Genomic DNA, 13,396 nt, shown 5'->3' on the forward strand with positions numbered 1-13,396 from the left:
CTTCACCACCCCCTCTCCCGCAAAGACCCCTGGGGAGTGCACCTCCTCCCCTCCCCCTCAGAGGGCCACACCAAAAAAAGGCAGTTTACAGTAACCGGGGAATTAACCCTTTAACTGCCCGTACCTTACATGATGTAATGATGTGGAATACCGACAACAAAAAAAATCACAAAACCATAACACTTCCGTTGTGTCAGCCGCACCACTCAGCGTGGAGTCATCAGCAAACTTGCTGAGGGTGCACTCAATTCCATCATTGATGTCATTGATAAAGATGTTAAAGAGCACTGGTCCCAAGACAGACCCCTGGGGGACACCGCTTGTTACCAGCCTCCACCTGGACACAGAACCATTGACCACCACCCTTTGTCTCCAGCCTTTCAACCAATTCCTTATCCACCGGGTGGTCTACCCATCAAATCCACATCTCTTCAATTTGGAAATAATGATGTGGTGGGGGACCATGTCAATCATAATCATCCATAAGGATGTCTATCTATATTGAAGAAAACACAAAACTGAAGAGGAGAGGGAGAAAGACTGAAGGATAGAGACTATCACCAAGGGAAGAAAAAAAAAAGCATATGGAAGAGCAGAAAATGGCCAAAAAAAAGAATAAATATAAATTTATTCCAACCACATAACATCTGACTTTACAGAGGAATTCTGACACTTCTCTAGTCAGTGTTACTGCAGGTCAGACAATGGTTAACTATAAATAAAATCTTAAAAGACTGGCTATGTCCAGTTAGATAAACTGAAGTACGCAGGCTAATGTTACCTGAAATATAATTAAACCAAGAATTAAGTTTGTTAATATGTATTTAAGTAAATCTACAGCCTGTAAAATGCTATTGCTTTCAAGATATGGGCTTGGCAACAAAAGCATTACTGCATTTCACACATCTTTGTTTCAGAAACTGAAAGGAAAATGTCCTTCCTAAGCTACAGTGTTGTAAACAGAATAACAAATGCATAGATTCATTTATGTTGGAAAAGATCTTTAAGATCACCAAGTCTGCCCAGCACCTAACAATACTAGTCCACCACTACACCATGTCTCTAAGCGCCACATGTCTCTTAAATACCTCCAGAAATGACGATTCCACTTCAGTAGACTGTTCCAGTGCCTAACCACTCTATCCATGAAGAAATTCTTCCTAATATCCAATCTAAACCTTCCCTGGAACAACCTGAGGCCTTTTCCTCATGTCCTATCACTTGCCACCTGAGAAAAGAGATCACCGCCATTCCCACTACAAGCTCCTGTCAGGTCATTGTAGAGAGCAATGAGGTTGCCCGTCAGCCTCTTCTTCTCCAGACTAAACAGGCCCAGTTCCCTCACCTGTTTGTCATATCTTTTCTTTTAGTTCCTTTTCCAGCTTCACTGTCCTTCTCTGAATGTGTTCTAGCAACTCAGTATCTTTCTTGTAGCTAAATCTTATTGAAATTATTAATTGCAGTAAATGTACATGATATACACATATTATATATATATAAATTATTGATTTATTTTCAAATTCTTATAGTCTAAGCTCATTACAGGTTTGAATTTTTTAGAACTTTCCATGTCTAATTTCCATACACTTTTTTAAAATCCTGAAAGAATTTTTTCCTTTTTTTTTTAATTTTTTCCTTTTCCTTTCAATTAACTAATCAGATATAATCATTTCAGTATATTGTCTCCACCTCTCAAGGGGCTAGACTCTTCTATGCATTTCAGAACTATATAATGAAATCTGTTGGCTCACCATCAACAATCGCCTCTCCTTTCAAACTTTTAATTCCTCCGAGAACTAGTATTCCATCGATGTAAAATTCAATTATACTTTCATCAAGAGTAATCAGAAGGTGAAGCCAAGTATTCTCATCCACGTATTTCATGATTGCTGTTTTGGCCATATATGTCATATTGGATCCTAATGCTGTATAATGAAGAACTACAGAAACATGAGAATCATTTGTTTGGATTTTCACGCCATAATACAAAGTCCCATTATCATCGTCCTTTTCAACAATATAGCCATCTGTACTGACATTAGGAATTAGCCACGCTGAAAAAGTAAAATTGGTTAGAGCAGCATTTCCTTTGTATGGGTATTCAGGACCAATAATGCCAAATGCATCCCCTTTTCCACTGAAATACAAAGCATCTGTTCCACTGTGATGGCGCCTCATGTGGGGCTGTGATTTTACTGAATTTGGAAATGATCCAAGCAGTAAGAAATCTATCATTGCTGGCAGTCCGTCTGAGAACGTACTAGACAGTATTTCCCAACCTAGTCGGACAACACCAAATGTGCCTTGCTGTCTCCAGATGGTGAAGTCTGTAATATAGGAAAGATCATCTTCAGAAAGAATATCTTCCACAATCTCTCTCTCTTGGCTCTCTGGATCAATAACAAACACTCCAAAAGGGTCATCATTGAAAGGGATCATGACGATTACAGAAAGGTTGGTTTCAGATAACTGCCCACCAGGACCAGGAGATCCACCTATGTAACAGAAGTTAGAGTAAAAGTTAATGGTTGGTTTCAAACAACACGATCAGGAGAAAAACTTACAAAGTACTTAAATTCTTAAATAAAATATGTTTTTTTTCTGGACTACTTGCAAATCATCTAACATTAAAACTGTGTAATTTAATTGTACTATTTTTAAAATGCTACGGTGGCACAATCTCAATAGAAAAATCATATGTTATTTTTCAGCTGCAAAAGAAAATGACATCTTTCAGCTAAAAAATGATTAACTCCAACTTCTAGTTAACTTTTGTTTCATTTGATAAAAATGGAGCCAAAATCAGTTCTTACATTACTTCAAAACCTACATGACTATGAAATGGCAAAATCTTGTCCATCGCTTCAGAAACAGAAGCATATATACCTTGCAAAATCAATTGTGTATTAAAACTGCTGCCAAGTTGTGCTACTAGTCATCTATTTCTCCACAGCAAGAATTTATGACACGAAGATCATGATGTAAACATAAACTCTCCATGCTCAAAGTGTACCTATTTTAAGTAGGAAATCTTTTGTACACCCATATCGATTTCACTTACAGGAAAGGTCAACACACATTTTCAGTTGCACCAGTGTACAGAAGACCATAAATAGTACTGAGGTGGAATGAATCCAGATTAGGAAATACACCCAGTAGCAATCTGAAGTTGTAATTTATGTCATATGAAGTGGTGTCTACAAGTGGTTTACCTCCTCTAGGGAAAAAAAATAAATAAAGGAACTCTATTACAGTAGATATGCATAGTCTTTAATATTTTTAATATTTCTTCTTCTGCATGGAGATCTATGTCTCTGAAATTGAGATCTCTGTTTCTGAAATGAAACTATTAAACTTTCATTTCAGAAATGAAGAGGCATCCTTTTTAAAGTTCAGATCAACAAAATATGTCTATCAGTAATTCAGGAAGTAATCATATTCATATACCTAACTTAACGTTAAATGAAAAATAAAACCTAAAACCTTACCAGAAAATCACAGGACATCAAGACATGATTCAAAGCAATGCTCTTTTCAGTGCTGGTTTCTTTTTGAATGATTAAACATAATTATTTTCTATAAGATATGAAGTGAATGGTGATATGGAAGACAATACCTGAAGCGTTCACCAACTTTAGAATGTAAAATTCATTGAATTCAGGAATTCTATCTGAAATAGCATGTAGTGTTACTGGCTTTGATCTTTCACCATCCATGAAGAACACAGTTCCGTAAGTTTCGTAGAACTCTTCTCCTGGCCTCAGTGTGGAGTTATTATCAAACAGCTGCCAGCTCAAAGAAACATTGCCGAAATGTCCTCTATGTCTCAAAACCCTGTTCAGTGATACAAGAAAGAGTGTGTCCTGGCAGGTAAGCATCAGTGTTCCATAGGAAAGGAAAACACAAAGACTCTAATCTTCCATAGAGAGAAAAGCAACATACTATGTTCTAAATAATAATGAACAATAAATATAGCTCCAGTTAAACACCTGCAATTCTGTAGTGTAATTCGACTCCCAGGTATACCATATGTACCTTAGAAAAAAAAAATAGCCTATGCAGGCCCAAACATAGTTTATCTTGTATTTCTAGTATGTAAACAATAAATATGAAAGTATAATACTTCAGAAAGTTAACGATAAAAATTAACTTACTTAGACACTTTTAGACAGGAATCATCTATAGATAACTGCAGACATTTCAGCATTTAGTCATCAAGCCTCCTTAAACTCTTTCTTAAACTTCTGTTAAATTAGGGCTACGTTCTATGCCTTATTTGAGTTTAAGAATATACTAAGTGAAAATGAAATTTGATTATTATTGCTAAGACCTAACTTGTAGTCATAAGCATCTGCTTCAAGGCCTTAAAACAAACAAAAATCAAATACATGCATAAAGGATAATTTAAAAAATATGAAAAAAGGCTCTGCCCTAACTATTCACACTACTACATTTATGATGATCTAACTGCTCTTTACATCCAGAGATTTCTTAAAAAAAAATAAATCATTATTTTCATCAAATTATAATCCCATACTAAGTTTATTTACTAATTTTTTATGTTGCAAGATCAGATGCTGAATACATTCATTTTTTCAACCCTTCTCATTCTTGAACACAACTCAGTGGCAGAAAGAAAAATACTTTCAAAGGTCAGATTAGTGAAGAGCATTTTCAGCCTAGAAGGCTGTCACATCTGGAATTTGAGAATAGATCTCAATCTGTAATTAACAGATAAAAAAAAAAGTAGAAAAAAAAATAGAGAAGTATAGGTTTGTAGATGAAAGTGTCAAAATAAGGTACAAAAGCCATCTATAGCCACAGTGTTATTTACCTATTTGTTGAGAAGTTTTTTACTTCTCCATTAGCAGAGGTTACACTATGCTCAATCAGATTCTTCCGTACCTATAGTGTTGAGAATATAACAACAATACTGTGTTCTTATGTATTTACAATGCAACAGGTCTGTATGCTTTTTTACATTTATTGTCTATTTTAAAATATTACAGCTCATGTCTTCAACACATTACAAATAATTTATTCCACATTTTTGTAAAGCTATTTTTCTACAATACAATTCTATCAATACAAACTTGCATGGAGTTAGATCAAAGTACTATTTGCAAAGTACAAACAGCACTTCCAAAAGAGTGTAGAATATTATTTAAAAGCTACTTACAAAAAAATGTTACTTTTGCCTTCTTCCACTGCCTTCTCTAAAGGTTCCAAAGAGAAAATTCCATTTGGATCATCATTTGCTTCAATTATAACTGTAGCCATTCTAGCCTTAAAGATAACAGTGTCCCCTAAATAGAGGGGGAGGAATCAGAATTGGTATTATAAATGTAGGTAACTATAAATCCATGTTTTTTACTTAGACCAACTGCTTTTATGCAAAAAAAAGAACAGTTATGTAGCAGTCAGTGAAAAGCATTATTTGAAATATTCAATAACAGATAAACCAGGGTAAAAATACTCAAGTTATACATCATAAGCAAGACATAAGATCTTCAGAAAAATATATGTATGACATGAATTGTGAATATGATTCTATTTGCTTGGCATCCTTGCACGCAGTTGTACCTAGGAAGGGAAAAGGACTGTGTGAGAGGTCATATTTTGTGTTTGAACAGATGGTCAAGTCAAAATGATAAGAGATTCAGAGATATAAAATAAAATAACAAAGTATTCAAAGAACCGGGACTTCCTTTAGACCTGCAAGTATCGCATTTAAACTAAACAGAAGCCAAGAACAACATCTAAGAATTTATACTCATATCATAGAATAATGGAAATGAAAAATGAAGAATGAAAAGATAATTAGGATGCAGAGGAGAAGTTTGTAGTATTCCTGTAGTGCATATTAGTACTGTAGGGATGTTAATTCTAACACCATCCCAGTGTTTCCAAACCTATGCCATTTTTCATCCCATTTATGAGTGTCAGACCAGCTTTAGTTCCACATTAGAGAATGTGCTTACACATTTAACTTCATATACTTCTGTTTGTATTTTCTTTCTGGTACAACAGCCCCATTATAGCTATCAAAAGGTCTATAACACTCAAGGCCAATACGTGTAACTGACCACAGAAAGAAAATCGATGAAATTGCTTTCTGGAATGCATTCCGAAATATTCTGTATTCTTAGTGATTCTAGACAGGCTCCATAATGACATGCTGCTCCTTTAAGAAGAAAAGGGAGACTTTGATAGTCTTGTAGGACCACTGTGTCAGGAGAGAAAGCATTGTAGGTTCCCAATGGGGTGGTAAGAGAAACTACCAGTAGAAGAAAGTTAAGAAAAAAGCTAAGAAGTTTTCTTGAAGAAAGTTAAGTAGAAAGAGACTGAAACAGATCTGAGGTGCTGTAGAGACCTGGGTACCACAATGAAGATTGGCTGGTCTCAGGAAACAGATGAACTGCCTGATACTCAAATAATTGCTTAAAATTTCCTTATCATCCTCTGGCTGCCTGCTACCAATTTGTAGAGCAGAATTCAGTTTGAGATCAATGCAGCCCTGTGAGCAACTTGTAGGCCAGCCACAGCATGTCCACTTTATTGTGACCTGAATCACTCTCTAGCTTATTGACTGTAAAGACTACATCATCACAGACTAACAAGAGCTAAGGTGCTTAGTGTGCTCATTAGTGCCTAAACGAAGATATCTAATTTTAGGTTTTCTAATCTTGAACTGAATCTCTGGTAGGTATTTTACTCTGAGAACTTCTCACACCATCTCAAGGTACGGTCTGTTGGTTAATTATGATCACCTTTCTTTGCTTTATTAAATTACAGCCCCTCAGCTCTTACGTATTGCTCTGATGGCTCATTCAGTTCAGATTTACTTGGCATTGAAAAGATTTGTCGTGCGTTCACAGCTTGTTATTACCTCTCAGCTACAGAATAATAAAACCTGAAGGACAGTAAATCATTAAAATTTGTTAACAAAATTGCAAATGACTCCTACAATACTTTGAGTTTTGGTGGGGAGGGTCTTTCTTAAGCAGTTAGAGACCAAGAAAATTTATGTATTTCTTTTACTTCCCTTTTATATTCTCATGCATATTACACAACAATGATGATTTATTCCAAAAGATACAGATTTGAAAACCTAGAGGAATGTGCTGGATAATTTTAGATTGTTTCCTGTTAAATGACAACTATGAAAAATAATTAAAAAAAGAGGATGTTATTCCTATGGTAATAAATTCTTTCTTTAGATGTGGTTCACTGGGTAATTCTAATATATATTTTTCTGTAGATTATGTCTCATAAAAATATAATGGCAGAGCGCATACATATTTTTTACTACTACAAGGAGAAAACAGAAATGAATTTACATAGCCTTTCTTTAAATATGGCTGTTCTGTTTGCTTTTAAAAAAATCAGGCAGTTGTGTAGCATACCCTGGAGCACAAATACGAACTAAAAGAATCCCTCTTTCCTGAAGACTGTTGCAGTTCTAAAATTCTTTATAATTGCATTGTAGTCGAGCCAAAACCCACCTAATTTGGAGCGTTTACATTTGAAAAGAGGCTTTCACTTCAGTTGGTTTTGCAGGAAAGGTCTCCACTGCATCACTGAATTTTTGTTTCTAACAAAAATTAAATCCAAGATGAAAATCCAAACACAATGTTTACAGCAACTGTATGAAAGTCTTGGAGTAAATCTTATGATAAGAATATGCTGCTAAAAATTGCAGCAAAACAAAAGCAGAGTTACTAAGCATACATCAAATCATTACTTTTACCTGTAGAATTCAAAAGGAGGACATAAAATGTTTCATCAGTTTCAGGGGTATCATCATCATTAATATACACAGATAAGTTCTGCTCTTTTTCTCCAACATCAAACAGAATGATGCTGCTCTTTCCACTGGGAACAAAGTCTCCTTCTTCAGCTGTTGCATCTCCATTGACAGTAATATACTGGACAGCAACAGCAACATCAACAGATCCATTCCTTAAGAGTGTAAAGTTTGCAACACTTCCTTCTTGAACAGTCACTGTCAGAGGTTCTGAAAATACAAAAACAAAAAATCTACCTGAGTTCAAGCCTGAGTTCCTCGCATTTGCTCTATTTTCTTAATGCTCTGTAACTAATCCTCATTCTTTTTCAGTGAAATAGAAGGTACAGGTAGTAAAGACATGGAAATAATTCTAGATACAAAGGAATACTTTTGTACCTTGAAACCCAACCAATCTCAATATCAACATCAGCAAAGAGACAACAACAAAGCATAAATACGGGAAAGTTCTGAAGAAATCAAACATAAATTAAAAACAATGAAAACATGCAAGATTTGCACTTGTTCTGTTGTGATATCTCAGTTAACTAGTCTGTGAAAAAAAATATATCTGTTTTAGGTACAGTAAACTCTCCACATTTAAAAACAATCATTTCTAACCTGCAAAATAAATGGGATCATCATTCCTTGTAATTTGTAAAATTGCACTGGTTATGTTTCCCAGTCTGGCTCCACCCGTGACATTGAATAACCTGATGATAAATACTTCCCTCTCTTCAGGTACCTGAATGAGAAAGTGTTAATAAATTAATATCTAGCATACAAAGCACTAAAAAATTTCAAATGAACAGCCAAGTGGTCAACAGGCCAGAGATTTCTGACTCATTTCATATTTATTAATCTGTAGGTTTGTCTAAAGGGATTACATAGGACAGTTCATACAGTTACATAGAAATTACTGTCAATAAGTAAATTCATTCATCTTTACTATTGTACAGATGACACAAAAGTTTCTGCTTCTGATATATTTAATTTATTTTTACAGATTGACTTATTTATCATTTAGTATTCTAGATCTTTTTTATATTACTTCAAATGAATTAGCGTATAACAACAAAATTAGGATTCCAGCTATCAGGACATGAGTTTTACACAAATTAACTTTCCTATAACTTAATCACATTACAATTAACTCAGCTCTCAACCTTTTTCAGCTTCTGAAATTCATTTATGATTTGTTGAAGTTATCTCAGTTCCAACCAAGTGTTTTCATTTTTTCTGTGTTTTCAGGGTCTCGATAAGCAGGCATTCCTTCATTCTCTCCCTTCATTCTAATGTTTTATCACTTATTCTTTGTTCCGCATTCTCACCATAAAACAATATAAAAGCTTTTACCTCATCTGGCAGTGAGTAAATGGTGATATTTTTTGAAAACTCCAGATTATCAAAGAAAATAGTCCCTTTTTCAGGATAGACATCATTGGTACATGCTGGATCAACAACCCAAGACACATTAACATTCCCATAGTTTCCTTGGTTTCTTATAACTCTGTAAACAGCTAGAAATGCAAACATACAGTCATATTCAGAACAATGGAATTCAAAATGAAAAAAGGTAAGCCCAATAGAAATGAAGAAAAAGGAAAGAAAATAATAAGCAAATTGACTTATTTCATAACCAGTAAGAGTACTACAAGAGAGGACAAACGATATAATTTAATAAAGCAGTTCAAACTGCTTTAGTTTCACATGTTAATTCTTGCTTGTAAAAATAATTGATAATTGAATGGAAACAGATCAGTGAGTATCATCCATCTGGAGATTTAATTATGCTTCTCTAACAAAATGCTCTATTATTCATGCTCCACATAAAAGAGGTTCTATCTTCACACTGCACTTTGTACATACATCAGTACTCCGTCCCTCCTGTCTGGCATATTTGTTAGCTACTTTTTTATGGAATGGATCCCTCTGTTTTTCCAGGTCCATCCTTCTCTATTTGAGTCTCTACTGCTCATCTCACTGGCATTATACCACTCTGGGAACTCCTGAGAAGAGACTTCAGTCAGACATTATCCTAGAAAATGGAAAAGAAGCCTTGAAGGAGCAGACAGCAGATAAAGTAACTCTAATAAAAAGGAATTACCAGTATAGATGTCTTCTCCTTTACTTTCATTTATTGTTACTGTTAGATCATCAGGCAGAAACGCAATGACACCATGTGGATCATCATTCTTTAAAATGGTTATATTGACGGTCGTGACATTTCCCAGTTTGCCGGGCATTTCACTGTGGGCACTAAGTACCACAGAATATATCTCATCCAGCTAGAAGAGGGAAACACAGCCAAAATAAAAATACGTATTCAACATCTACATCAACACCAAAATGGACTATAGTCCAGCCAGCTAGAAAAAGATATAAATTTAAACAAAAGGAAATCACACACTCCTTCTATATGCAACAAGTATTTGTACATCGCTATCAGATAAAAGAAATCATTAGAATTTTCTATATCTAAAAGCACCATTTTTTTCCAAAATTATAAGCAAGGACTTGTATATTTAACCTAGAATCGTATAAATTCACCGGTACAGATATATTTGTGATACTCTCTGAAATGTAAGTTTTCTTTTACCTACGATTCCTTAACATTCCTGGTTTTGAAACAGGTAAAGCAAAGACTTTAGAACCACTGACAGCATGCTGATTTAGAAAGAATCCATTAGCTGGCTTTATTAATCTAATGGGACTTGGTACTTCCTATACCAGAAAAAACTTCAGGGAACATTAGAACAACTATTGCGTCTATGTAACTAGAAGGCCAGAATTGGTCTAGACTGGGCAGAGCTCAGTGAATCCCATCCGTAGTTACCAGGAAAGAAGAAAAGAATGAACTGGTTCTTCACATAAGAGTTTGGTTAAAAAATGGCATTCACTACGTGGAATGTCACGGATGCTAAACCCTTACCTGAGCTGTAAGCAAAACTGTTCCAATTAACTGAAAAAAAATCCAAACAATTACAAACAAAGATGCCAACTATTATTCCAGACATCCTTGGGCTGCCCACCCTTGGAGGCTCAGAAGGCATTCTGGAGAAAAGCTATTACATCCCTGTCCTGCCCATATGTTTCTGTATTTAGCCACTTTTGGAGACAGAGGACAATAAAAAAGCTTTCTTATTTTTTAGTCCTAACACATGTTTTTATCTGAGCATCTCAACACGTACGACTTACTTACTTAGCCAGACTTGTAATACTTCTGTAAGCAGAGAAATACTTTTTTTCTCAGACTACAGATGAAGAACTAACTTTTAAAGAACTTAGTGTTTTAGTGCCCAACTTTTACTTGCCAGACTCATGTCCCTGGCTTCTGCAAGTGTAATTCAGACTCATTTTATGTCTCTTTGCTCTAGATTGTTTAGGGAAAATAAACATGAATTTCAACAGAAGCCTATGCAACTGAAGTTTCTGTGTTCTCCTAATTCCCTCATCATATGATCCTCTACCTGTCCTTCAAATCATGGCTGATGATCACCTGGCCCTACAAAAAGATTATTAAGTTTCCTAAAGCCTTTATATTTTGTAAGGCTGGCTTATTGACAGCTTAGCACTTTCAGCAGCTCATTTCCAGGGTCAGACAAATACAACTCTTTATGCAAAACATGGCACAGGGATATGTATGTAAAAGCAGGAAAGAGTGCTGAATCACAGAAGCTAAAATTTATGTTAATATAAATGTGGTGGAACCAAACCCACATAAACTTTCTAATGGAATCCAGGATAGACAATACACTGAAAAAGAAACTGGATAAAGAAAATCAGAAACAAACAGTAAGGATGGAAATGTGCCCAGATTCTGCAGATTTCTGGGATTACAAATCAACAGAGCTATCAGAGAAACTCTAACACTCAAGCGAGGCTGAAAAGATCTGTTTTTTTATTATATAAAATGCTTTCACATGGTACTTGTCTATCTTACAGATCTTCTAGTCACTCTTCCTTTCCTTATTTCTCACACATAAGAAAAAACCTGGAAATTCTACATAAAAGCTGATAGTATTCACAGGTGAAAGCTCCTGTATTTTAATAACTGATGAACTAATATGCCCATGAACACAATTTGAAGAGAGTAAAATATAAATTTTTACCTCTGGAATCCCATCCATTCTTGTCAGTAGGGTAATTATGATCTCCCTTTCACCAGGCTTAAACTCCAGAATTCCTGTGCTTCCATAAAACTCATTATTGTCTCTTGGTTCTACTGTGTAGCGTAGAAACTGTCTGACAAGACTTCCTCTAGTGCGAACAATCTGCAGCTCAACAGACTCCCCTTCCTGTAAAACAGAAAATCCATCTTTTTTTCCAGCATTCTGTTTAAGCCGAATTGCCTATAACGTTTAAGAGGTATTACTCAGATAACTACCTTGATGCTGTGGGGACCCCTGGAAGAGGAAGAAAATTCAAACACTCCTCCAGGATCATCATTTTCCAAAATAATGATTTCACGAGTAGTAAACCCATACTTCAATATCTGATTTTCCACACTGACCCTGAGAAAGGAAGGTAGAGGGTTTTTTTCAAATGGCACTTTTCTTTGGCAAGTAAATCCATACAAATGCAGAGGACAGAAGAAAAGTGACTAAAATTTTTTGAATAAGTTATTAAAAGCAGCAGTTACCTGCAAGGAATAGAATAAATTAAGCAAGACACCATATTAAAATGTTTTATTTATTTATAAAAATATATTTTTTTAAAGCCTTATCTTCTGGCTAGTTCTTACAGCTGTTATTTCTATTTTTTTTAATCACACATGCACACAACACACAGGAAAGGAAACAAAATTGTGCAAGGAAAGAGTTACCTAGACTCAGTATTACTTTGTATTTGGATCAAGGCAGAAAGGAAATTCCAAAACCTCTTACACTGACATTGTATTGATAATCACACATTTGCACTCTTAGCCTCTTCATCAAAATTTTCTATTGACATATTGCCCCTCAGTACTGAGGATTTCATCCTCAACTATATGTTAATCTGCTTTCTGAAGAAGAGGGGACAACCTCTACAGGTTGTCAGATCCCAGTCTGACTCTAGAAAGCACTGGATCTGTTCTCATTAGTTAGGGACTCATTCCCCTTTCTCCTTACTTCCTTGCAAACCCTGTCTCAAAGCACATCGTTAATGGTGCAAGTGTGAAATATGCTGACCAAATACACTTCAAATTCCTCTTGGTAAAGGATTTCTCTCTCTGGGCTTCCATGCTACACCATCTTCATCCTACTCAGTGACATGAATGGGCCACATGTGACATGTGACCTCACACATTACTTCTACTCCTTTCCTCAGAAGCAGTAATTTTCAACAACCTCATTTTAAATTTCTTACATTAAGAATTCCAGATAAATACCATTGAAGGATATACATAGCCTATATACAATTTATTACACGTTATGTATTTAGATTCCCTTGTATCCGTGTTTCCTGTCAGTTTTATGTTTTCAATGGAATCTCAGTACTGCATGTTGTATGCATTTTTGTCCTTTCACTGTACTACAACCCAGACTTCAACAAATACTATTCTGATGAGAAAGCAATTATATATATTAAATCCAATATTGCAACCAAGTCTAGGACTATGTCCACAAG

General features: G+C 35.2%; 1 protein-coding gene across 1 annotated transcript in view; it reads right to left on the reverse strand.

Annotated features, from left to right (window-relative positions):
• ADGRV1 (adhesion G protein-coupled receptor V1) overlaps window positions 1-13,396 on the reverse strand; it is a 257,698-nt gene that overhangs the window by 221,413 nt on the left and 22,889 nt on the right. Inside the window, exons 12-20 of the mRNA XM_021381087.1 lie at window positions 12,174-12,300; window positions 11,899-12,084; window positions 9,894-10,074; window positions 9,143-9,306; window positions 8,408-8,531; window positions 7,751-8,017; window positions 5,180-5,306; window positions 3,617-3,834; window positions 1,752-2,495 (exon numbers count right to left, since the gene is read on the reverse strand). Coding sequence (XP_021236762.1) covers window positions 1,752-2,495; window positions 3,617-3,834; window positions 5,180-5,306; window positions 7,751-8,017; window positions 8,408-8,531; window positions 9,143-9,306; window positions 9,894-10,074; window positions 11,899-12,084; window positions 12,174-12,300 — 2,138 coding nt within the window. The remainder of the gene's footprint in view (window positions 1-1,751; window positions 2,496-3,616; window positions 3,835-5,179; window positions 5,307-7,750; window positions 8,018-8,407; window positions 8,532-9,142; window positions 9,307-9,893; window positions 10,075-11,898; window positions 12,085-12,173; window positions 12,301-13,396) is intronic.

The sequence above is a fragment of the Numida meleagris genome, chromosome Z (genome assembly GCF_002078875.1).
Source record: "Numida meleagris isolate 19003 breed g44 Domestic line chromosome Z, NumMel1.0, whole genome shotgun sequence".
NCBI lineage: Eukaryota > Metazoa > Chordata > Aves > Galliformes > Numididae > Numida > Numida meleagris.